The following is a 26,939-nucleotide window of genomic DNA, read 5'->3' on the forward strand; positions in this document are numbered from 1 at the left end:
ATGAAATGAGCTGAGAATTTTCCCTCAAAACGCTTTTCATATGCTTTTTCCTTTATCTTAACTGAAAGTTTGTTGCCTGTATGGCACAGAAAACCTGACAGAAACCAGGGAAAACCTGAAAGAAATATTATAACCTGTTAGGATTGAGTCCAGCCATAATTTGAGGATAGTGTAAATTTGTCCAGGATTTTCAAGCTGTCACTGTTTTATTCAGTGCCAGTTGCCACACCTCGGAATCTGGAACAGTATGCACTGCAAAACTGCCAGTGTTAGCCTTCCTGTGTGCACCATTAAATGGTGCTTTCAATGTGGTTCTGTCTACAAGGTTTGCATAATCTTAGAGGTGGGACAAGTAACTTTCATCACATACATTACAGTGTGGACCCATAAATCCTTTGGTTTAAGAAATATTGGTCTGGAATATGAGCAGCCTCAAAGGTTCCTACCCCTGTTAACAATAACTGCAAATATTTGCCAAGAATATTAAAACAGTTCTTAAGCAGGTGGGCATTTATGGTCAGCTTTACTGCTGGTGGCCAGAAGTATTTCACAACCGTTATTTTCCATTTTCCCCCTATTAAACACATTTATTGAGATTAAAAATTATTTTTAATTCTATGTTTGGTTGGTTTAAATTGTAACTCCACTTTTAAAAATAATAAAATCAGTTTGTGGTTTTGGCCATTGAGGTACTTACAAAGTACTTGAGATTCAGATGTCCGTGTTTGTTGTACTGAGGGTCTGAATCAAATAACTAAGCCCAAGCATGCCTGTGCTTCAGCATAGACACTCAAGTAGATCTTTATGTTTTCTAATGGATGAGGTGGTTAAAATTTGCAAATCCTTTTACAGCATCACAGCGTGTTGAATTTGGCTCAGGAATTGCAATTTCCAGGTAACTGAATTCCTTTTGTGCAGAAAAAAGATAATGCCTTAAACAATTATATGCTTTGTGAATATGCAGCAGAAATTAACTAAGGTGCAGTTACCAGATAGAGCCACTTTCCTCCCTGTTTTCACTGTATGCTTAGACAAAACATGGTGATATATCTTCTAAGTATTTGCATTTCAGGAGTTACTGCATAATAACCATCATGTTGATAGACTTCACTCCATTTTTATGCATCTTGTAGAATGGAGGTTCTGCAATTTAATTCTGAAAACACCTGAAAATTAGAAATGCTTTGTAGGCTATGTGTAGAAAAATGTGCCTTTGCAGATGGTTTAAAGCAATATTCTTTAAGGGTAACACGAACCTGTTGTAATATTTCTTAATATTTGTCTGTACGTATTGTAAAAGTATTTTATACCTGGAGGGAATAAATGTAGATCAAGGAATACAAGAAATCTATATGAGAAAATTTAGCACAAATCTTACTGAATGTCTGTTGTCTGGGAGATGAAAGTTAAGCTTATGTAATATATTCCCCAAACCATACCTTTTTTATCTATTAGTAGGATAAATTCAATGACAGATTCCAGGTCTTTCAGAGAGCTTTTCCTGTAAATTGTTTTTGAGAATATGGAAAGAAAATACCCAGAAACCATTCCTCCTCAAAAAACTAAAATGCATTTTTAATGACTGTATATTTTAATCTCTGATCGCGTAGTTGCGCTATCAGTTTGCACATAACAGAGTAGTGCTTTGTTTAGAAGATAACCATTGTTTTAGACAGTCAAGCATCTCTAAGTGACAAGGGAAAACATTAGTGTAGTTGTATGGTAGTAGAGCAATTTGGCTAGGTAGCAAATTAATTTTCCTGCATCCTGAATTGGAAAGAACGTGATAGTCTCAGAAGGCACCTACGCTGTAAGAGAACATTTTAATTCAGTCTTTATTTTAGCAGGAAAAGGAGGAGGGGTTTGATTTTGGATATTTACTTTTGATGTATTATCGGATGTGAGTTTTAGTGCTTTACAGTTCATAGTTTCATAGATCTATAGAATCATAGAATGATTTAGGTCTGAAGGGACCATAAAGATGAACCAGTTCCACCCCCTGCCATGGGCAGGGACACTTTCCACCTGCTTGCTTGGAGCAACCAGGTTGCTCCAAGCCCCGTCCAACCTGGCCTTGAACACTGCCAGGGATGGGGAAGCCACAGCTTCTCTGGGCAACCTTTGCCAGGGCCTCAGCACCCTCATAGTGAAGAATTTCTTCCTAATGTCTAATCTAAATCTCCCCTCTTCCAGTTTAAAGCCATTCCCCCTTGTCCTATCACTTCATGCACCTTCAGGTTCCTTGGATGGTCTTAAACTAGATCTTCTCCTACAGCAGGTAGTCTCCCAGTCCCTGCCTTTGCCTTCTGCCACTTGAGTAGTGTGGCTGGAGCACTTGCCTACCTAGTTGCTAAACTGTACATGTAAATCTGCATATTCTGTGCTATTATAGGTGTGTGTTTTCATTTAGGCCTTTACTTGTAAAGTTTTTTAGAAGATTTCAGTTATCATTAGTTTTCACAACACAATTATATCAGAATATTTTATTTTTTTATATATGTATACACAGGGAACAATTTTTTTATTAGGCATAGGAGAGAAATTATTTATGAGTAAAACATAAAATGTAATAGTTTGCTTATATAACATTGTTTCAAAGGCTTCTCTTAAAGCACATTCATATAGGAAAAGCTAATAATTTCCAACTGCTTTCCCGCAAGCGTTTTAAAGTATTAAAATAAATGCGACAAAGTAAAAAAGGAAGATGGAAGAAATGCAGATTAAAAAAGCAATGTAAAAATGTAGGTAGTTAAAGCTAGGCTTGTAATCTAAATATGTAACTCCCATAAAACATGATTTTTTTTTTAAAGTTAGTGGTAGAGTGGTCAGGGCAAAAGTTAATCTTGAATCTTCTGAAAGATAATATTATTAAAAATTTTACAGCTTTTGGTTACTGCTGTAACTGAGTTTTTTTTTGTTTTTTCAATTCATTTCATTTTTATAATAGAAATACATCCAAAAGCAAGTTGTTGTTGAACTCCAAAAAGGCTAATGGGGAAAACTGACTGTTTTGAGCTATGGATTGTCTCATGACTATATGATACTATATATAAAAATGTATTTTTATTTATTATTATTATATATGTTAGTATATTTGATTTTATATTCATATATATTGGGGTGCTTGTTAGACAAAAGAGAACTGTGATACAAATTTTCGGAAGTATTCTTGCTTAATTCTTAACTGACTCATTAAAAAGATGAGTGTTTTAATTTTCTGTTAAAGTTTGAAGTCAGCATGCCATCCACGCTTCAGCAGAGAACATCTCTTCTGCTTATTGACAAAGTAGCACTCTCATAGTGAAGCTAAACAGATCTGCTGCTCTGAGAGGAATGCAGAACAGTTGCAGGATTTTACTTTTGAAAAAGATTATTTTCCTCTGTGTTATAGTTCTCACAGGAATGAAAAGAAGCTAACTAAGTTAATCTTTATTATCAGGTATTTGCTATGATTACTTCAATGCTGTTTACCTGGAAAAAACAACAAATCTGACTTAAACGTTCATGGAAACAGTCCTCGTATACATCTACAGAGATTTTCATAATATGAGCAGCTACAGAGCACATGACAATTTTATGCATTTGGAAGATGCTGAGAAGCTATCAATTTTGGTATTGACATCTTGTCAACTGATGCAGTTTTATCTACTTTCTGCTACTTGCAGGGATCTGATTAATCTGATACTGCTGAGATAACATCACATGCACAGTAACTCCTGTTACAAAACAGGGTATCTCTGTACATATCGAAGTGATTAGTTTAATGCAGCTTTATGCATGTCATTCTATGACCAGCAAAACAACAAAACCTGATAGTCCTCTGTGTGTGGTTCCCTGTGAAAATAGAGCCTGCATCTTCCTTGTTGCTGCCCTTTAAAAAGGGTGATGTCCCCTGAGCCTTATCCAAGGAGAAAAGGCATAACTCCTTCAGTTTTTCCCCATAGAGCAGGTTTTCCGGACCTTTGATCATCTTCATGGCTCTCCTTTTGACCTTCTTCAGTCTGTCCACATTTTCCTTGAATTGTGGGGACCAGAACTGGACACAGTACTCCGGGTACAGCCTGACAAGCACTGAGTGGAGTGGGATGATCACATCTCTGTCTCTGCTAGTGATACCCCTGATTTGCCTTTGTTGCTGCACTACAACAGTAACTGATGTTAATCTCATCCAGAGGACCCCCAGGTCCCTTTCAACAAGGTGCTGCCCAGCAACACAGACTGTAGTCTAAACTGGGCTCTTTGGTTACATCTTCCCAGGTGCAGGACTTCTCGTTGTTAAACTTCCAGCCTGTCCAGGTCTCTCTGTAAGATAGCTCTCTCTTTTGATGTGTCCATCTCACTACTCAGTTCAGTGTCATCAGCAAACTTGGTGAGGGTGCTTTCAGTCCCATCATCCAGGTAATTTCTGAAGTTGTTGAACAGTGTGGAGCCCAGTATCAATCCCTGGGGATTGATATCCCAGTTGTGACAGGCTGCCAGCTTCCTCTAAAAACTGTTGATCACTACTTTCTGAGTGCAGCTTGTTAGCCAGTTTCCCACCCATCTCGCAGACAACCCATCCAGTCTGTAACTTGCCAGTTTGTCTAGGAGGAAGCTGTGGAAAACCACCAGATACTTTCCTGAAGAAGGGTGTGACATTTTGCCCTGATCCAGTTGTTAAGGAATATCCCCATATCTCCATGACCTTTCAAAGATTATATACCTTGGCCTTGTAACAGTGCCAGCCACTTCTCTTTGCATCCTAGGCTGGTTTATTTCATAGAAATCTTTTTTCCTAATGGGAAGTATATCAGCGGTTGTCACAGAGAAAGTAGAATCTCCATTACTACCATTCTTTAAAAAATCTATTATTCAGACACTTGTCCTTTCAACCTGAATTATAAATGGCAGAAAATTACAGTTAATCCTTCTCTTTGGTGAAGGGGAATTAATAGATTAGCTCTTGAAGTCTTTTCCAGCCCTATGGTTCTGTGTGTGAAATCTGCATTTCAGCTTCTGACAGCGAGTGCTTCTGCTTTGCATTACTTGCCAGCAATACTGACCTAGGAAGGTAATCCAGCAGTGGCATGACTATGTAGTACTTCTATTGTTACAGAAGGATTTCCAAAGAAGAGGGAGCAATGAAAGGGAGCTTCACCTATGAGAAAGGATCAGATTGAACCTTTTGGAAGAGCCTTTTGCACTTAACATGAATAAAACTGACCTCCAAAGTATCCAGTGATACACCAAATTGTAGCCCAAGTATTCTGGCTTATTTTAATGCTCATTTTTAGCCCATTTATAACTAATATGTTTTCTGAAGATGTTTATCTTTTTGACTTTTGTAAGTAGAGGACTATATAGGTAAATTTGCAAAAATATTGCCTACTAGAGAAAAAAAATAGTTGAAAATTTACCACTTGTTTCCTTTTGTATTTCAGGCATTGGTGGTAATCTAGTAGCTATTCAAGCTAGCAGAATTTCTACCTACCTCCATTTACACAGCATTCCTGGAGAGTTGCCTGAAGAAGCCAAGGGTTGCTATTATCCTTGCAGAACATATTATGGTACAGGTATGTATTAGTTAATTGTCAAAACTGCTGTCTCATGTCTCCACTTTTCCCCCCTCTATGCCAGACTGTACTACCAATGAGAATTGTCAACAGACTAAACTTGGTGTATGCAATTCAAAGGCAGCAGCGACTTGGCAGTTTCCTTTGCCTGCAGTTGTTTGACTGTGAGAATCACAAGGAACTCCATAGGAGGAGGTGGTGTGTAGAGAGGAACACAGGAAAAGGTGTAACCCTAGCAAGGGTTGAAGATAGAGGCATGATGCTGTGATAGCCACTCAGAAGGATTTCAAACTTCATCTTTGTTTAGCCTGTTTACCTGCTCCTGACCTTTGTCATTTAACTCCAGAAGTTCAAACCAATCTCCTGTTAGGACCAAACTTTATATCTAACATTATTGCTAAGTTCCTACTTGCCATTTCCCCCATTTCCCATTTGCCATTCTCTTTCTACATTCTTGTTTCACAGCTTATTCCTCCTCTGTATTGCCCCCTTTTCTAATAATGTAGCAACAGTGGTGAAAGGTGATGTCTCAACAGTGTGTGTTCCACTTTCATATTTATGAAATGGATTGGAACTGATGAGAAAGTGGTAACGTGGGGATTACTTGTTAGAAATATAAGGTACTTTTGAGGGTGTCTCGAATATGGTGTCCAAAAGATCCTCTTTCCTAGGATGGCTTTAGGAAGTCACTGCAACTCTAAAAATTAGATGGTATTACATGAGTGCAGAATGAAAGCAGACAGTTAACACTGTCTCCTGGAAGGGCCCTGCTTAACTTTTCTGGCAGACACTAGCAGTGGCTTTTTTTTTCCCTGTGTGAAAATCCTCAAGAAGCCTTTTAGCAGAAAATAATGGCACTGTTCCCCAGTAGTCAATGCTGTGGAATTTCAAAATGGCTTTTTATATTAAAATTAATAAAAACCTGATATAGTAATTGAAAATGTAACTGAATTTGGTAATTTTTTTTTTATTGCAGGAGTAAATAACAAATCAGCCCAAGTTCTGCTTCTTTTGGTGATTCCTGGACACCTGATTTTCTTGTACACTATCCACTTAATGAAAAGCGGCCACACTTCCTTAACTCCTATCTTTATAGCAGTATATTTGTTTGCGGCTCTGTTACAGGTAAGAAGAAGTACTAGTTGAAAATCAGTTTTTTAAAGAAAATTATGTTTATCTGATTTCTGAAATCTCATGTATAGTACAAGAAGGTATGGGTTAATACAGGTTTTCAGCACAGTTCTGAAGTAATTCATTATCTCCGCATGTATATAGCTTACCCAGATGTATCTGTATTGTGAGTGCTTTTCAGAAAACACCTGACTTCATTACTTCCCAGTCATGCATCTTGAGCTTTCTTTCACATGCTCCTTGGAACCATTGCATCTAAAACCCCCATCCTTTTAATCAACTACAAGGGAGGTGGAGAGAGAGAAAAGTGGCAGTCATGAATAATGAATGTGTTGTCAGGGAAAACTGCCAAAAAAAATCTCCTAAAGTGGTTCACATTACAATTTTAGTTAACATGTTCAAATATACAGTAAATGAGAATGTTATGGCTTGGTTGGTGCATTCTTAATATTTATTAAAGCAGAAATTAGTCTGACAGCGATCACTGTACAAGAAATTGTAATTGCATTAGTTGTCAAATGTTACATTATTTTGGCTGGTCTTACCTAGCAGCCTGTAGGAACCAGGCGATGGCAGTTCTTGAAACACGCCTTTTGAAATAGCAATGTCTCAATTTAAATAATTTCATCTAGAGAAATCCGTGAAACAAAAATAAATGTTTTTCTTAAATCTATGGCCAATTTTTAGCTAAAACCTGGCTGAATTGCCAATAGAGTTTCATTGTACCTTAAAACCAAAAATTGACTGTTTGTGTTACACAATAAAAATGCAGTTGAAATTTCCATTAGTTATACATACTGCTTCTATAAATGTGGCCAATTTAGTTTTAAAATACAAACAATACCATCAGTCAATCCTTAATAAAAATCATAATTTTTAATGTTTTAGATTGCCTAATAAATGTCTAAATTTCAAAAAAGATAGGGTTCAAAAACTGTTGCTATTTTAATTTCATATGAGACTTCTGTACTTTTTTTTGGTAGAAGTGGTGACATTCCAACCTTTGCAAATGAGAATGTCATACTAAAAGTTGTAAATTACTTTTCATTCTCTTCTTACATAATATTCCTAGTGTCCAACCTTATCACTGGTTTTATAATGTGTTTTCTTGAGGAAATGATGCTGTTTCTTCATTCTGTCTGTTCTGGTTGGCTGACTGTCCTTTCTAATAACTTTTGAATCCTTTGGCCCATCTCAGTCAAGTTTTTCTGTGTCTTGGCATTTCTTTGTCTTGGCTACACTTAACAAAAACAGGATGGGGAAAGAGTCTCCGTTAATGTCTCTGCTGAAGGTAACACTGCAGTGTGATTTCAGCCATTATTAGACTTCAGGGATTTCACATAGGAATCAGTCTGAATTCATAAATCCATATGAAATTCATACAGTCCTTGGCTCACACAACTGCAATTGTATGTTTAGGGATAAAAAGCTTTTCTTCAGCAACAGAGGACAGATCAAGATTTGAGAAAAGCAGTTCAGCCAAAAACCAAGTTAAGGGATTAGAGCAGGACTTTCCAACACACAGTAATTCAGACCCAGCATCAACATGTATGCACATGTAAAGTTGAGTTTTATAAATTCAAGGTCTGATTAGAACACTGGGTTTTGCAGTTGTGTATCTGAATTGCAGTCTATAAGGGCAGAGCTGATTTTCTTGATTTTTTGTGTGTAAAGTGGATTCCCTTTCCCTTGCTCCCTTTTATAAATTATTTTTTCTTCTTTGTCTTCTGTCTTTAGCCATAACAAGTAGTTTTAGATGTATTTACTTGCACACTATAACTTCTCATGGGTCTTGACAAATTTACAGTTTTGGAACCCCATGTTTTTTAACACCTTCTAAAATATTTATAGATTCATTTCCCCGTTTTAATTATTCTGGCATTTTTCTAGTAGTGATTATTGTAGTTTTGCATACCTCTAGTTAGAGCAGATTTAAAATGTTCAGACAGCCATTTCTTGCTTTAACCCTTAAATCTTGAACATATATTTATTTACTAAAAGCAGTTGTGTGCTTTTAAGTTTCTCTTTTCTCACAGAAGGCCCTTATTTGTACTCATTCCTCTTCCCTCTTTTCAGTGACATCATCTATGCACCTGGGTGTTGTAAAGAACAGTTTTCAAGCCACCATTTCTTTTGGCATAAACCAATACTTACTGATCTCATTTGTCCGTAATTCTTTCAGATTTTTTTCCTTGCAGTGAGAGCTTTTCCAGTTCTGCTTTAAAACTGGAAAACCTCACAACTAATTATTATCATTTAGATTATCAACAAAACAAATCCATTCACAGTCTTTTGAGCAGTGAGAGATCTGCATTCTAATCCTTTTTTATCATGTATTGGACTTCACATTAATCTTCACTCTACATGGAAGGCTTAAAAAAATGGATGTCAAAATTACAAGCCTGCTTGCAGGCTTTATCTTTTATGTTTGAGGTGGTAGGTGATAATTTAATAGAACACAGTGGCTCCCAAAAGTAAGAGTTAATTATGGTCAGTCTTGTGTTTGAGGAGGTTTGATATCACTACTTTGCCCTTTGCAATTCCTTACATATATTGAGCTGGGGGTGGAAAGGGTAGCTGAATAATGATTATGACACCATCTACTTACATTTTTTGCACTGTGTTAAACTATTAATGCTAAACTAAAACCCAACAACAGCAATAAAGTGATTTTTCTGTCTTTAAAATTCAAGTGACTACTGAAATATGTTAAATTATTAATGACATATTTTACAGAGGACTAATGAAGGTTGTTTGTTAACTTCAAGATCTGTTTATTATCTCTGACTGTCCAGCTCTTTGTTTAAAATGGAGAGGAAGGGGTTAAGGAAATGACAAAAGTAGAACTAGGATGTTACAGTACACTAAAAAAAAACCCAGGGAAATATTTATACAAAAACTTTAGCTATGACTAAAGACTGTTAGGTCTGAATTAGCTCTGTAGTGGAGAGTCTCTTCTGTGTTTATGAATGGCAGCACCAGAGGAAAATATTAAAAGGAAAATAGGAAGGAATATATAGGAAGGTATACCCTGTAAGTCTGTAGGTACTCCATGTAATGCAGTGTACAGTATCTGGGCAAGCCAGTGTGTATTAATGAAAAACAGTATATTGATTTTAAATGTGTTTTGGATTTTGTGAGTGGCCTCTATTTCAGAGGAATACTCCTTTTTTAAAAATTTTGCAAGTCACACACCAGTATGCTGCATGCAGTTACAATCTGGTGTTTGACCAACAAAGAGTATATTAATTGAAAAACAGTCCTCTGCTTATACCTCAGAAAGGCTCAAGTATTTTTTAGCTGTATGAGGCTATGTACCGAGCAAAGTTTCATCCTCTGTCTTGTCAACCTGCAGTAGAATGAGAGCAGCAGTGGAATTGCCAAGCCATCAGTCCTGGCGAATGGTTCTGAGCATTTAAAGGCAGCCTCTGTTCTGTATGTTCTCACTGAGCCAGTAAAACGCCCTCTAAGGAATTTTCACACCTCCTAACCAAATCAGAGCACACAGTCATGTTAAAGACTCGGGGAATAAACAAACAATAGGAGATTCCCAGAGCTATTACCAAGCAAATAAGTAATTCCAAAATGCAGCCCTTATCCAGTGAAGGTCAGATGTGAAGTAATTTTTTGCAGGGCTTCAAGGCTGTTTGGAGCAATAGAAAGCCAAGAATTCAGCAGTGCTCGTAATGACTTCCTTCTCACATCAAAAGCATCTTGGATGTCTCACTAGTGTGGGGATTCTGATGATGGTATGGGCTTCTTCAGTGTGGAAAAATAACTCATGTGGTATACTGTACATTATAGAGAAATAAGGAAGGTTGTGTTTATAGAGAAAATATTGATGCATTTTAAATACTGCTTTTTCTAATAGGAAAGGTTATTTCCGAAATGTAAAGCAAGTTAACTGCTAAAAGAGACTACATTATTCAAGGGAATATGAAAACTAAGGTCCAAATGTGGACAGTTTTGTATATTCAGTGCTTTTTCATTGCAGCATGAGAAGCAGACTTGCCATATTTACTGGGATCTGAATGTGGCTATCACCCATGCTCTCAATTCCAGGGATGTTGCTGTCTGTGGTAGAAGCCTGGCTCCTACCAGGTCATTAGCAGGGATATATAATTTTTGCCTCCAGAAGGCTGAGCTCGAAGTGCTTATGTATGGAGCATGACACACTGAGTTGTGCTACAGCAAGTGCACATTGAGCATACCTGAAAACTTAATGGTCAGGATTGCACTCCCCATTCAGACAGCTGACAAAAGGCCTGAAATTAGGACTGTCTTGGTTAAATCAGAATGTCTGACAAAGAAATCGTGAAGACAGTCTCAGGAATTTTATTAAATCTGTGGAATAAAAAAAAGTGCCATAATCAAATTGTTTTAGAAAAAACTTCAGCTGAAATGGTATCCCCTTTTTTACTTAGATGAGATTTTAGTCTTTCATATAAGTAACTATGCTATGCTGTCTGGGTACTTGGATACCATAGTGTAGTTAATACCACTTAGGTACAACACAAACAGCAGCAGAAAGAAAGAACTTGCTGTTCAGTGATTTCTTTGCTGCCAGACTTGAAGGAAATCTCTATGTTTGGAGGAAATTATGACAAGATACACACCAGATACGCCACCTGAGAAGACAGGGGAGACAAATTTGTTTTGAAAAATACGTGTAGACCTACTCTGAGAGTGCACTGACTGCAGAATTCTGGCTTTAGAGAATGGAAATTCAGCAAGTTCAGTGTAGATCTATTATTAAACCTTACAGTTACTATTTAGCTTCAGGTGAAGACATTTAAAGCCATCTAAAATCTAAGGAATGTAATACAAAATTTAAGAGCTAACTTAATGAAGGATCAAACCCACCAGAAGACCTAAACTGTAAATCTGCTGAGAATGGTGTCAGAGTCAGGACACAGTATTCTTTAGAGATCCTTAATTGGAGGGTTTCACTCATCATTGAAAAACCTAAAAAACAAAAACCAAACTTTACCTTTGCATTTCATAGGTTTGTAAGAGTTCTTATTCCACAATTATTTGCGTGTGTTTCCTGTCTAAAGTAACAAAAGGAAACTACTTTGTAATGCACCTCCACATGGGAAAAATCAAAGGTGAAACAGCAGTACTAGTAACATGCAGGATATCCTGTCCAAGGCATGCTAAATAAACTGCTAAAAGGTCTTGGTACTAAGCTTATAGGTGAATTTTGATAATGCCCATGTGAGAAAGCATATGCAAATATATAACTTAAACTTTCTTTTTCCAGTTTGGTGTTTGAATTCACTAATCCCAGCAACTAATGTATAAACTAATATAAATATAGCAGCCTTCCAGTATCTGAAGGGGGCCTATAGGGATGCTGGGGAGGGACTCTTCATTAGGGACTGTAGTGATAGGACAAGGGGTAACGGGTTCAGACTTAAACAGGGGAAGTTTAGATTGGATATAAGGAGGAAATTCTTTCCTGTTAGGGTGGTGAGGCACTGGAATGGGTTGCCCAGGGAGGTTGTGAATGCTCCATCCCTGGCAGTGTTCAAGGCCAGGTTGGACGAAGCCTTGGGTGAGATGGTTTAGGGTGAGGTGTCCCTGCCCACGGCAGGGGGGTTGGAACTAGATGATCTTAAGGTCCTTTCCAACCCTAACTATTCTATTCTAAATATAAAAAATTCAAATCTGATTTACAAATATGATGCATTTCAACCTTATACTTCTTATCACTGAGTTTGACCTGCATTCACTCTTGAAATATGGTCATCTCAGGTAAAAGAAACAATACAAATATTATAGAATGCTGCAAAGTATCATTTAAGCTGCGGGAAGTCTAGACAGTATTAAGAATGTTTCAAGGGATTTACGTATTTTTATTTTATATAGTAGAATTTAATTCTTTTCCCATTTCAGAAGTCATGAGAATTTAATTGCATGAGAAAATGCAGATAGTTTTTAGCGGTCCTTGCTACATGCAGAAGACCAAAAATAACTTTTCTGTAGCTAAACTTGTTCGTATCTAAAGACCTGCAAAGAATTAAAGTTTGTGCCCAATCACAAAGGAAAAAAATTGCTTTATAGTGTATATTGTTCCCATTTCTAGTCTTGCAATTATAAGATTTGTGCTTTAAATAGCGAGGCTCACTCTTATTTAAGCATTTATATTCAGTTCTAATCTAATTTGAATCAGAAAGTTCAATATCAAGTTTCTCTTTATTTCTGCCCTTTGTTGTACAAAATTATATGTGTAGTTATACCCCTTATTTTCAGATTCTTCATAATTAGGATTTTGTAAAGACTTCACTCCTGGTCTTTTCTTCCCTCCCTTCCTCCCTCCCTCCCTCTCATTCTTATTGCTAGATTCTGCTGCTTCTGTCTTCTCAGGACCTTTTTTGACAATGTGACTGATAGGTCATTTTAGAAATGCAGTCTAAACCTGATGATGTCTTTAGTTTCATATTCCTCAATTTCTATTGCAGTTTTTTTCCCAGAAGTAATAATGTAACATGATCTTCCTTCTGAAATATCAAAACTTCTGGAATTTTTCTGTATTTTTGCAGTCCATGCTCTAGGATATTTTTTTCTTGATCAGTGACTATAAAGTGTCTCACTTTGCTTTGATCTTTTTTTCTATATAGATATTTAGTTATTTTTTACCTTTCTTAAACCTTGCAGTTATTTCATTCTTCGGTCTGGAAAAATTCCTAGTGCTCTGTTTCATAATTCTACTACTATTCATCTCCCTTTCTTCAGGAAACATTGAATTATTCTCTTCCTCTGAATATTAAATAATTTTAAAATACTAGCTCACATCTTGAACTGCATATATTTACAAGCATTTCTTATCACTTTTCTACAGCATTTCATGTTACTACAAAAATTGTTTATCTTATTAGGCTTTTCTGTGATGATAGTCTCTTTATTTTTTTCCCTGAAAACCAGCTGGTTTTCAATTAGAAATAGGAAGGCTTTCTTCTTCAAAGCATGAACGCAGAGCAGAAGTATACAGTATTTGTACTGCTATGCCATCTGCATCATTTTGTTGAAATTATAGGAGTGTAGTTCTGTTGTGCCACTAAAGTAACAAGTCTTGTAATGTCTTTTCTATGTTTTTTCTTTGATCTTTGTGAGCGACTTCTCGCATCACTTTAAATACAAGGACTTACTTTCAGCAAACTCTTAGGGCTTTTGCCCTGTCTTAACATTGATAAGTGCAAGGTCCTACACCTGGGTCGGAGCAATCCCAGGCACAGCTACAGGTTGGGCAGAGAAGAGATTCAGAGCAGCCCTGTGGTTACCATATCCTGGGCTGCATCAAAAGGAGCGTGACCAGCAGGTCGAAGGAGGTGATCCTGCCCCTCTACTCTGCTCTTGTGAGACCTCACCTGGAGTATTGTGTGCAGTTCTGGTGTCCTCAACATAAAAAGGACATGGAACTGTTGGAGCAAGTCCAGAGGAGGGCCACGAGGATGATCAAGGGACTGGAGCACCTCCAGTATGAAGACAGGCTGAGGAAGTTGGGGCTGTTCAGCGTGGAGAAGAGAAGGCTGCGTGGAGACCTCATAGCAGCCTTCCAGCATCTGAAGGGGGCCTATAGGGATGCTGGGGAGGGACTCTTCATTAGGGACTGTAGTGATAGGACAAGGGGTAAGGGGTTCAGACTTAAACAGGGGAAGTTTAGATTGGATATAAGGAGGAAATTCTTTCCTGTTAGGGTGGTGAGGCACTGCAATAGGTTGCCAAGGGAGGTTGTAAATGCTCCATCCTTGGCAGTATTCAAGACCAGGTTGGATGAGGCCTTGGGTGATATATTTCTAACCCTAACCATTCTTTGATTCTATGATTCTATAAGAAAGAAATCTTATTAAGGATTTAAGTCCCATTGGTTGACTTCTTCTGGCTTCTAATACAAACTACTGTGGCCAATAAGGAACCATTTCCAAAGACTGATCTGTGTAATTCTTAAATGTTAGTGACTTTCTAGCCATGCAAATGCGTAATGATTATTCCTTCACCAAAAATAAAGGCTGGTGAACTACAGTCTTATAATTTACTCTGGAAGCACTATGTCCCAGCTGCCAGCATATACTGGTATAAGCAGCAGCTAATATAATATGCTATAACTTTTTTCCAATTACTTACAGAAGCCAGGTTTGTTATAATTTGCATTATTTGTTATGCACCCATAAGTTAATATAGTAAAAATAATTATTTGGGAAGGTTCACAAAACTTACTGGCCAAACTACCAATTTTTCACAGTAGTCTAAGGCAGTTATTTCAAGCTGGAAAATACAGGAAGAAATGAAGGGGGTTTTTTGTGTCATGATTTTTAAGAGCCAGAAGTACATACTGTCATTTCAATGGGACCGTGTGTGTTACATCTAATGGGTTGTGTTACATAATTCATTATAAATTATTCTTGTTACAAATGCTTTCATCTTGTAATAGAACATGCAGAACTATTGTTGATGTGGGGTGCTACAGAGTCTTCTGTGCGCATACTGTAGGAGATGTTAATGGATGGGGTCTTTTATAAACAGGCCTCTTTTTGTCTCTTAGAAGGAGCAGACTCAAAGAACCTGATAGTCTTCCAAAGAAAACATCTGTTTTAAATATATTTGTTTGGATTCCAGTCAGCACACCTAGGACTCGCATAATTAGCTTAGACTACAGAGTTCCCTTTTCAGATGATATGTTTATATAAATAAGCCATGCATTTTTCATTAAGCAAATACTCCCTTTTTTTTCCTTATTTAATTAGAAATTCAGGCTTGTATTTTAACATATACTTTTGCAAAGCAAGTATTAATTGAGAAACTTTTCAGCGCAATTTATTATATGACATTCATTTTACTGTATTTTGTATTGTGGAGAAGTGTCTTGCAACCACCTTATCAGTATTTCAATAAATAAGTGCATACAGATGCTTTTTATACCAGTAATTGATCATTTACTAAATAAAATATGAATTTTGTGCCTTTTACTACTTTTGATACTGTATATTATTTTAAATGTACATAGTAGACTTTTAAAAGAAGAATTATGGTGAGAACTGTCTTAGGTTTACACTTCCTAAAGATCTGAATAACTAAAAAGACATAAAATGCACTATTTATTTCATCTTAATCAGCTCCTTAGATGAGACAAGAAGAAATAGAAGCTCTGTTAGTGGTCCTTTCTCCATTCATCTTGTGCCATGCTGCACCACATGATTCATCCAAATCAGAATCTCTTATCATACAGCTGTGCAACATTAAAGGGATTCTTTCCTAAAATTGGATTAATGATTATGCATACTTTTAGTATTAAGATCAAACCTCTCAAATGTTCAGACTTTCACAGTTGGGAATGAAATCTTTTATTCTGGGACCAATTCAGCCTGGAGTGACAATTTCATAATATATATTGCAGGTGTGCCTTATTACAGAAGGCTTGAAGCTGCTATTTCAAGCATAAAAGTAGCTTCTAGGCTATTTTTTGCAGATCATACAATGCAGATAAAACTGTTCTTACTCTGACCTGGTATTCTTTATATCATAGAATCATAGAATAGTTAGGGTTGGAAAGGACCTTAAGATCATCAAGTTCCAACCCCCCTGCCATGGGCAGGGACACCTCACACTAAACCATCTCACCCAAGGCTTCGTCCAACCTGGTCTTGAACACTGCCAAGGATGGAGCATTCACAACCTGCCTGGGCAACCCATTCCAATGCCTCACCACCCTAACAGGAAAGAATTTCCTCCTTATATCCAATCTAAACTTCCCCTGTTTAAGTTTTAACCCATTACCCCTTTTCCTGTCACTACAGTCCCTAATGAAGAGTCCCTCTCCAGCATCCCTATAGGCCCCCTTCAGATACTGGAAGGCTGCTATGAGGTCTCCACGCAGCCTTTGCTTCTCCAGGCTGAACAGCCCCAACTTTCTCAGCCTGTCTTCATACGGGAGGTGCTCCAGTCCCCTGATCATCCTCATGGCCCTCCTCTGGACTTGTTCCAACAGTTCCATGTCCTTTTTATGTTGAGGACACCAGAACTGCACACAATACTCCAGGTGAGGTCTCACGAGAGCAGAGTAGAGGGGCAGGATCACCTCCTTCGACCTGCTGGTCACGCTCCTTTTGATGCAGCCCAGGATACAGTTGGCTTTCTGAGCTGCGAGTGCACACTGCCGGCTCATGTTCATTTTCTCATCAACCAACACCCCCAAGATATCAGATTGGTTCTAGACCTGTGGAAACGAGTTACACCTGAGTCAAGTGTTTTCATCTGGGGCAGTGTCTGTCAGTTCTGAATGATCTTGCAGCCCCACTTATACTTTCACTGTACAAAATGTCATGTGTGGGAAATGCAGTTGCATATTTGGTTAGAGTTTTTTCTTTTTCTTGCCATGTTCAGAAGTCCTCAAGTACAGACAATGATTCAGTATGTTCCTTCTATCTGTGCATGCGATTGACTGGGAGAAGTTGGGTAACTGTGCCTCTACATGTAGGGACTTTTAGTCTGAAACTCATTCATATTAATTATTTATATTTTTCAAATGTAGTTGTATACAATAGTATTGTAGACTAAGGAGACAATAATGTTAGCTGTTGATTTCCTGTCAATGTAATTTATGTGATAATAATACAGATTTTGTTTGTTTGTTGTTGCGTAGGTGTTTACTCTGTTATGGATTGCTGACTGGATGGTGCACCACTTCTGGAAAAAAGGAAAAGATCCTGATAGTTTTTCTATCCCTTATCTTACTGCACTGGGAGATCTGCTTGGAACTGCCTTATTAGCTGTAGGTTTTCATTTTCTGTGGCTCATAGGTGACAGAGATGGTGATGTCGGAGACTAATTATTCCAGTGGGTACTGTGACTTTTCCTGGAATATTGACAAGACCGCTCATTCTGCTTGAAAGTCCTCAAAGTGATTGTTCCATTTGGTATACATAAATCAAGTTGACACAGATATAAAGCAGCCTTAATGATTTAGTTTGGTATGCTTTTTAAAAAATAGGATGGAACTAGCAGGGTACTTGAGACCTTTACTCAGAAACCAAGGTAGATTGCTGCTAATTGAAGACAGCTGACTAGAGACAATGAGGGGCAAATCAATCCTTTGTAAAGTTTTAAATTTTCAAAAGATCTGGTCTTTTAAAAGGACAGTCCCTCAGCTGTTTTGTGAACCAGAACAATCTCTAATTGCTCATTCAGTGGTAATGAAGAAGAGAGCAAGACCCAGTCAGTGGTTTGCCTTGTCTTTGCCTTCCGGGAACAAAGTGGGTACATATATTTTCATTTTACCAGTGAAATGGTTGGTAGAACCCAGATTAATTGAGTTTCATAGACTTTACCCGATCAGTTGATGATACGTTCTTTGCAATTTCAGGGCCGTAGCTCTCTGACCATTGCAGATTTGATATTGATAACTGTTCTGATTTGAACCCTGATAGTCTAAACATTTTGTCACAAGCTTTATTTTGTGTATACTAATATGACCATCAATATTTATAAAATTAGACACTTGAAAAGCATCTGCAGGACTGAATCCTTTTTCCTTGTGCTAGAAAGAGCAATCTAATTATTTTGCTGTTACGATTTATTAGAACAAGAGCATAGTAAAGACAAATAAAGTGACACTGACCTCATAATAATGAGTGAATGATTAAAACTCCTTGTGTTAGAAAGTGTATTTTCATTTAGCAACTGAAAAGATGTTTAACTAACTGATATTAATGGTGTTGTGATGGCCATTATCTTGATTTTAATGAAGTATTTAGAGGTGTTGATACAAATGTAAATACTGATCCCTAATTAAAACTTGGGATATAAAATATTATGTTCCTTTTTTAGGCACTTAGGAAATTAAATAAACTTCTAAAATTCCAGACCTATCTTTGTCATCCATTTCTAAGCAGAAATCTCTGTTAACAGGATTTCTGCTTTCAAACAGTGGAAGCAATATGGTCAATAAGGAAAATGACTGCTTCTGAATGATTTCTCTTATTTGTATACCTCAATATTTTGAATAATAATACATTGATCATGAGGACTCTGGTTGCTGCTTTGCAAAAAAGTACGAATTGCTCTGTTGGAAAATCTAGTGGGAGTTCCTCATGGGATACGTTTTTAAAGACTATAACATACATCCTAAATGCATAATTAAATAAACAACTTGTATTTTAAATGTTGTGATTGAAACGTTTGAATTTTGAGACTTAAATTAGAAAACTAAATGCATATATCAGCATATGCTGTAATCCTGTAAACATTAGTTGTGATTTATGCATATAAGTCCTCCCTTTTAATTTGATGGACCTACTCAGATGAATTAAATTCTGTGAGTAAGTGTTAATAGGACTTCTATAGGTGTCCGTCAATTTAAACTCTGTGGAAGTTGAAAGTGTTTGCAATTCTGAAAATTAAACCAGCTATTCAGTGCCTACACATGGATTTAAATGCCTGACTTTTAGCTCCCTCCTTTAAACACTTTTATTTAAACATTTTTTACAGTTATAATAATATAGATGTTGAAGAAATCATATGTATTATGTCTTTTATTATGTGAGGGAAAAGATGGAATCTTTCTAACTTAAGGTTCTCTGACTTTTCTTAGTTTATATTAATGTTATTTAAAACAGTTTCTTGTATGTAGCATTGTGGGAAATACAACTATTAAATTCTTTAAAATGAACTAGATGTAACTTTTTCTTTCAGTAATGGTTGGGTTTGGTACAGATGAAGATGCATTTTATTTTATTCTGATAGAACTGCCATCTGAATCAACTAATCTGCCTTTTCAAGCACACTTCTCATTCGAGTTAATGAATTTTAGAATCCTTTCTAAATGAATTGCAAAATTCTTTAAAACTGATTTTTTTTTGAGATACCTGTGATCTGTGCTTATCTGATACGTGAGGGGATTGTGCTATTTAGTCATGACAGTATCCTTAGTGTGTTAAGTATTTACCCAGTAAATAAGCAACAACTGCTGGTACAGTCTGCGACTAGTGAGAGGCTAGATTGCGGAATTAGGGAAGAAATGTAAAATGGGACAAATTCAGTGCAATTTGACAGACAGGAATAATGTGGGCATGGAAGCAGTAAGGGATGGAAGAGTGTAATGGTAAAATGTAGTACTTCGAGGGGGGAAAGTTTATTGCATAGTTGAGAGAGCTAAATACATGTTGAGGGAAAGAAAGAGGTACAAACTTCACACAGCACTCGTGAGAGGCAAGAGCAAACAGAAGGAAGTTATTTGGAGAAAAGAATAAAAAGGCACCACCAAACTTGGTTTTCAGGAAGGGAAAAATATAGTTTGTGTTGTAAGGAGTTAGGAAAGAGGTGGGAAAAGAGGTACTTTGGGGAATGGTGGAAGTGAGGGGAAAAAAAAGAGAATGCTCTCAGTAAGATATGATTAATGAGGAGTTTGAGTGGGGAAAGAAGTATGACATTGATAAAGCAGAAAAAATCTTGACATCTGAAAGAGCAAGGAGTAAATAAAAGGAGTAAATAACATATACTATGGAAAGGGTTTTGATTCCTGTGTGGAAGGGGCATTTTAAAAACTTTGCTAACCCTGCTATCTACTGTTATGCAGATAAAAAGCTCTTACCACCAAGTTTCAGAGCGAATATTATTCCAGTCATAAGGATAATATGGAAGAAGGCAAAAAGGAGTACTTGGGTACCAGAGAATCAATCATCTGCACAAAAGCTGTACTCCCTAAACCACTTGTAACTCTTAAGTGAAGTCAACCTCTCCACGGTATTCCACCAACTTGATTTTTTAAACACATCCCAGTAATAGTCAGTTACTTCAATGAATGTGTGGGCAAGAAGTGTTACCAAATATTAGAGACAAATGGGTGCTCTTTGTACTGCATAAAGCATAAAATGAAAGGAATAGCCTGACTTGTTATTGTCTCTTGTTATCAAACCAGCCATATTTTATAATCTTGCAGATAAAATGATCACTCTTTGTATAAAATTCGTCACATTTTCCTCCCCTCCACCTTCTAGGAGATTCTTTCAAACCTTCCTTTATAAATTCTAGCCTAAATCAGGGCTATCTCTGATTCAAATCTCTCTGCTTTTGTGTCAGCATGTAGCATTTTCTTTATTTGACTCTTGCTCATTTTAGCTCATTCACCTCATTTAAGCTGGAAGTCATCTTTAAAAGCTCCTCCTGCAACTTCTTGTACTGCTTTCATTCTGCTGATGTTCTAGGCCAGCCAGAAGCTCCAGTCACTTTGCCTTTGAGTTGCTATCTGTAGCCGGATTTTGAGTAACTGTTGGTGTGCCTTTGTTTGGCCATTCTTACTCTCTGCTCTTTCCTTCTCTACTTCAGAAATATCTGTAGGTTAAATAGAAGTAGGGGCAGGTTATTTGAAATGTGTCTCATTTGCCATTCTGAAGGATTTTATGACCATCTCTATTGTTCTAAGAGTATGCATGAAAGGGGAAAATCTCATTCGCTAAACTACAACTAAATACAGCTTTAATATTTGGAGTTGGAAGCATTTCATACCATAGGTGTTTTATTTTCTTCATTTTGTGTAATGCTTTGAAATGATCTTTGCATTCTAGTGAGTTACTCCAGCTTATTTTCAGAGTGATTATATAGCAGATAGTTCCACAGCTTTATTATGCTGCTTGATACAGGGGAGGCTTCTTCTTTTAACACATTTCGATCAATATTTTGAGTTTTACAGCATCACTGTACATCTTGTCTTAATCTGTGATGTTTATATTTGCAATATCCTCTTCTACTCCCATGTTTAATATATTAATTTCACTGGGGCTTTTAGAATGCTGATGAGAAACTGGTGAGCAGCAAATTAATTTCACTTCTTTTTACAATTTGCCAACTAAATTAGACTTTTCTCATACAAAGGTTAAAACAGCCTGAGGATTAAAGCTTTATAAATGCAGAATAGTTTGCAGAATCAGGACTCAAAATAAGACCTATCGTCTTTTTAATGGATTTGCTACTTCAGTTCTGAATATCATGAAAAGCTCTCAAGTCCAAGAATAATCCAGAATACATACTGGGAAATAGTAGTATAAGCACTCTGTAAAATGGAATATTTGAAATTCCTTATTATTGTTGTAATAGTAAAATTGCTAGTGCAAAGGAGGTAGTCTCTTTAGAGGTGCAGAAAATTGCAATAGAATATGGTAATTGAATTATAACCTGCTTTAAAAAGAGTAAGATGGTGTTTGAAAACAGTACCAGAGGTATTGGAAGCAATGTGAAGTCTCTTAGTGGGATTTTTCTTTCGTTTTGGGCTAGCTTTTCTGTGATACATCTTTTCAGTTGTGTTCTCTAGCCCATTCCTGATCAGATCAGTGTGTTGTTCAGTTATCTTTTGGATTACTGTTTTCCCCAACATACTCAAAAATCAGCTCTCTGTATTTTAAAGTGGGGAGGAAGAACTAGTAAAGTTCATCATAAAGTGTCATTAAAGCCTCATTCTGATAGTCATGAAGGAAAGTCTGGTAAATTCAATGAAAATGATTCAGTGATCATCATGCATGCTCTGCATGGATATTCTAGGGAATCGACTATTAACAAAACATGAATAATTCATAATGAGAGCTAAGAACCAACATGTTTAATAAATATACATCATTGCAGTATTCTGGGTGGGTACCAAAGAACAGCAGTGTACTCCTTAGTCATTGAGCATTGGCAGGGCTGGATGGGCCTTGCTTTCTCTGCAGCTAAAAACTGAATTTAATTTCAAGTCCTGCTAGTTGTTTATTTAATTTGCAGGAGAGTTCATCATATGCTCCATTTATGCTTTTATTTCTCAGTTCAAACTATACTTGAAGTTTGCTTCTTCCTTTACTTAGCATTCTACAACTTGCTCTTTTGGGAGATTGCTTTCTCTTCAAGACTAGCTAGAAGTCTTGAGGGGTCAAAGAATTGCTTTCCTTGAATAATTTTAGATCTGCTTCTTGCAAGAGAAATAGGGTCCTGAATGAATTATATGGTAGACATCTTTGGGAGATTTAATATCTCTAAGTTCTGATTTCTATTCCAAGTTTTACTGTGAACAGGATCTAAAAAGGATTTTGTCTGTTTACCAATTTTTTTCTGTCATCTCCTGGTTTTGATCAATGAAGTTGTTGCCATGTCCTCTCTACAGTAGAACAGCATTTTAATAAATCTGACATTATAAATGGTTTTCCAAAAATTATGAGCAATAATACTAATTTTATACTTGGGAAGAAATCATCCACTACTTTCCTATGACTCCTCATGCTATAGTTAGCTTTATATCTTCCAAAGATAGAAAGATCTTTTTTTCCCTCTTTGTTTTTGAAGCAGGTGTTTTTCCCTGGGCTGACACAGATGATTATTTTATTCTCTTACAGTATCCAAGATTCTGGAGTAACATCCAGACATGCTTCATCTCAACTGAACCAATTTTTACTCATTACATAAGAAAATTTAGACATGTCTGATTAATTCTAGTTCTAGGGAGATGAATTATACCTTTAACTTAAAGTAGTATCTTTACTTAAAGAAGAGTATCTCTACAGTTTGGAGCACTTCCAAAATAGGAGTTAGCTCGTTAAGCTTGGCCACATTAAGCTCAGGTACCAAGATCATCTGAATTTGTGGCCTAAAGTGGAAATGATTTGGAGGTGTAAGCAAGCTCTGTATTTATCAAATACATGAAGATTGGCTGACCACTCTTTTCTGTTTCGTTCATTTCCGTTTAATGTTTTGAGATTGCAATTGCTGCTTCTTTAGACCCAGTCCATTAAGGCCACTAAGAAATATGGTAGTGTAAAGTGTATCACATACATATGGAAACTGTGGTCACCCTCTGTAACAGAACACATTAAGGCCTTTGAAAATAAACCCTCACAAAACCTGCATGTCATTTGTGCAAAATGAAACGGCTAAAATGTTGTGAATTCATACACAAAAAGACACACTCATTCCTAGGTTTCATTTCCAGCTGGCCTTTGCTCTATTCCCACATTAGAAAGACGATTCATTTTTTGGAAGATGCTTTTAAAGCACTGCAAGGTTACCATGCCAAAGTGCATGAAACCTGGCTCTGTTAGATACCACGTCTGGTTATGTGCTCTGTGCATGAGACTGACATGAGCTATGACTGCGTTCTCCCCTTGGAGAGAACTAAATGTCTTGCTTTGAGCAAAGCCTGACTATATGATCTTGGCATTAAATAAAATATGGTACTATGCAGGACTGGCACTATGCTGAACGTGTAGTACTGGCTGTGCAGGCTTCTTCACCTCAAGAGACCTCTATGGCTGGAAGAGCCATCACCAAGACACCCAATGTGTTGCTGGTACACGGTAAGACTTGGCTGAAACTGGGGAAAGAAAAAACTGTCCATGCAACAGTTACTCTGACCCATCCAAATGTATTTACTGAGCTACTCCCCCCCTGCTCTATGAACCTTCACTCCGCTCCATGCAAAGTGTTTAAACCATGTGCTTAGGTTCTCCTTTACCTTTTTGACTTCTTATGGGATGGGAACTTGCAGATACCTCTGCAATCCATGTCCTCTGTATTTTCATGCCTTACTAGAGACATAGAAGATGCAGAAATGGCCATCAGATCAAAGGAAGTCCAGTTCTTCTGTGTGCTGCAAAAAAAATGCTCTTTAAAAATTTATTAAGGACTCTAAATATTTTAAAGTCCTTCCTACTTGAGATTATTGCCTTACATAAAAGTTTCATAGATACAGAAGCTGCACTTAAAGTGCTGATTAATGCATACATACCTCTGGAATATGTACAGCTTTCAGACTGGCACTAGTAGAAACAAACCTGAACATTTTTAGCACTCATTACAAGAAGCACTTATTAGTTTTGTCTCATGAACACATGTTGTGAGAGGCACAACATTCCTCTCACAGCATGTATTCATGAGAGAAAACTGGTAACTGTTCACCTTTCTGATTGCTGATTCTAATTCAACCCTAACAACATTGCACCAAATTTGCTGCCATATTGTGGAACTGAGGTGCTCAGTGTAAGTTCATTTTTAGTTGCCTGATGTTTTCTCAGAACCACTGCACACCTGCAGATACCCTGCTGAAGATGCCCACACAAGCATGTCATATTGTGTGTCTCCCTCATATGTTCCTGTTTAAGTCTCCTGCTAGGTAAGGCTACATCCTGTAATCCATCTAGTCCTGTTCATACCTATGTGGAAAGCTCCTGTCACACATTAAGAGGAGGGTTTGGGTTTCTTTCCCACGTCTGCGCTTAGGAGGGTAGGCTCACAGCTCCACGGACTACCTGAGATCCATGCACCCTTTGTAGGCTCTGAGGGCAGCTGTGTCCTGTTCCCAGGCATCCTCTGAAAGCGCCTAGGTAATCTGGAGTCTGTATTCTAACAGAAGTCCATGGGAAGAAGAATTAGGAAGGGGTCTGCTTCTTTGCCTCTCAGGGCTACTGGGGTGTGCCAGTGGCCGTAGAGCAGAGACAGCTTTGTTACAGCACTGACAGCAGTTTCATTTCCCTTGTGAAGTGGGAGATATGGCCCAGAGTCATTGGTCAACACAACAAATTTAATTGTCTTCATACAAAACTCCAAAGTTCAGCGCAAAATGTACAAGGAGCTATGTTTGATCTGCATGGAAGACTCACAGTCACTTGACAGAAAAGAACCTCTGCGAGTGGCAGGGGGTAGGATGCACAGGTTTAGGACGCTTCTCTGCGGGGGAAGCATCTGGGAATGCAGCATGCAGCTCCATTCAGTTCATATCTGTCATGATGTATATCCAGATCGCATCAGCAAGATCTCTGATGCGGAAGGAAACCATTAGCTATTACCATCACCTCTTCAGCTAATTATCCTGAGGCTTTTTGTTTGATCAAAAGAAAAATTATCTCACTCAAAAGCAGGAGCACACCTGGCTGAATCCATCTACGGAAATGTCCTGCAGGAGGGAAAGCTAACATCTCTGTCTCCAGCTGGAAAACTGCACATCTCAAAAGCTCATTTTGTACTGTAATTTGATATTAAACACAAAATTAACAGTAACACCCACTGCTGGGACTATGACAGCACCTGCAAGCAAAAGGCTGACTGCAGCCTTATCCTGGTTCAAGGTATGGAGGGCACACTGTTGCTAGAGGCTTCAGATGGAGCCTACGCCAAGCACAAAACGTCTTCAGCCTAAAACCAGTTAACTGTTCCAGAAGTGTTCCCTGAATGCTTTCCATGTGACATCTTTACATTCGTGAAAAATCCAGACACTGCAAACTGAGTAACTCCTTGCTTAGGAACTGGGATAGAGCCTACTTACCTTCCTCTGGCTGTGTGTCTCAGCATGGAAATACTCATTAGTGTTCTATATGAGTCCTTTGTAGTTTTTAATCAGCTTCCAATAGCCCTGCAAAGATTTACCAGGTAACCTTAAACATACTACAATAAGCAAAGCAGATTACTCACCTCACCATGTTCTCAGATGCTTTCCTGTGATTTAATTTTCAGTATCTCACAAGGAGACTCCCCAAACATAGACTTTCCATCCTAAATTGCCTCCCAGCTTGCATTCCTTTTCCGTGGTTAAACAGACTTAATTTCTCACCTGAATCATAGAATCATGGAATCATAGAATCGTTAGGGTTGGAAAGGACCTTCAGATCATCTAGTTCCAACCCCCCTGCCGTGGGCAGGGACACCTTACACTAAATCATATCACCCAAGGCCTCCTCCAACCTGGCCTTGAACACTGCCAGGGATGGAGCATTCACAACCTCCCTGGGCAACCCATTCCAGTGCCTCACCACCCTAACAGGAAAGAATTTCCTTCTTATATCCAACCTAAACTTCCCCTGTTTAAGTTTTAACCCATTACCCCTTGTCCTGAACTGCACTCAGCTGTGCCTCATTTTAATCCTTGCACCACTGACTTCAAGGTTGGAGGGTTTGGTTTTTCATGAAAAAATAATTGTGGATTTAGTTTTTGAAATATTCTGAAGTGAAAAAAGGAGGCTTTCAAAGCATCTGCTGTAGGAATGATACATACTGCATATAAAATCCTATTGCATACACAGCAGTAACTTTTTAATGATAAAACATCAAAGTACATTATAAAATTAACACAAAACAGCTGAATTGTTATGTCTTTCCATACCACTGACGGCAAATTTCTTAATAAATCACATCTAGCTATAATCCCAGGAAGGAGAATATTTTGTTTTTCTTGAATGAGTGTCTCAGCATTCACCTGCATGCCTCTGCAAACCGTGCTTGTCTCTCCGTTGCATGGCTGCTTACTCT

At 37.5% G+C, this 26,939-nt stretch overlaps 1 protein-coding gene across 2 annotated transcripts in view; it reads left to right on the forward strand.

The window, feature by feature from the left end:
* SLC41A2 (solute carrier family 41 member 2) overlaps window positions 1-19,348 on the forward strand; it is a 53,077-nt gene extending 33,729 nt beyond the window's left edge. Inside the window, exons 10-12 of one of the 2 annotated variants that reach the window (XM_062616321.1) lie at window positions 5,421-5,552; window positions 6,529-6,677; window positions 6,828-7,570. In XM_062616321.1, coding sequence (XP_062472305.1) covers window positions 5,421-5,552; window positions 6,529-6,677; window positions 6,828-6,875 — 329 coding nt within the window. In that variant the 3' untranslated portion in view covers window positions 6,876-7,570. Of the gene's footprint in view, window positions 1-5,420; window positions 5,553-6,528; window positions 6,678-6,827; window positions 7,571-17,325 lie in introns of those variants that run through there. The other variant, XM_062616320.1, reaches the window with a different exon arrangement.
* The last annotated feature ends 7,591 nt before the right edge of the window (window positions 19,349-26,939 follow it).

Source organism: Pezoporus occidentalis, unplaced genomic scaffold (assembly GCF_034315485.1).
Source record: "Pezoporus occidentalis ecotype Australia unplaced genomic scaffold, CSIRO_AGI_Poc_V1 ctg19, whole genome shotgun sequence".
NCBI lineage: Eukaryota > Metazoa > Chordata > Aves > Psittaciformes > Psittacidae > Pezoporus > Pezoporus occidentalis.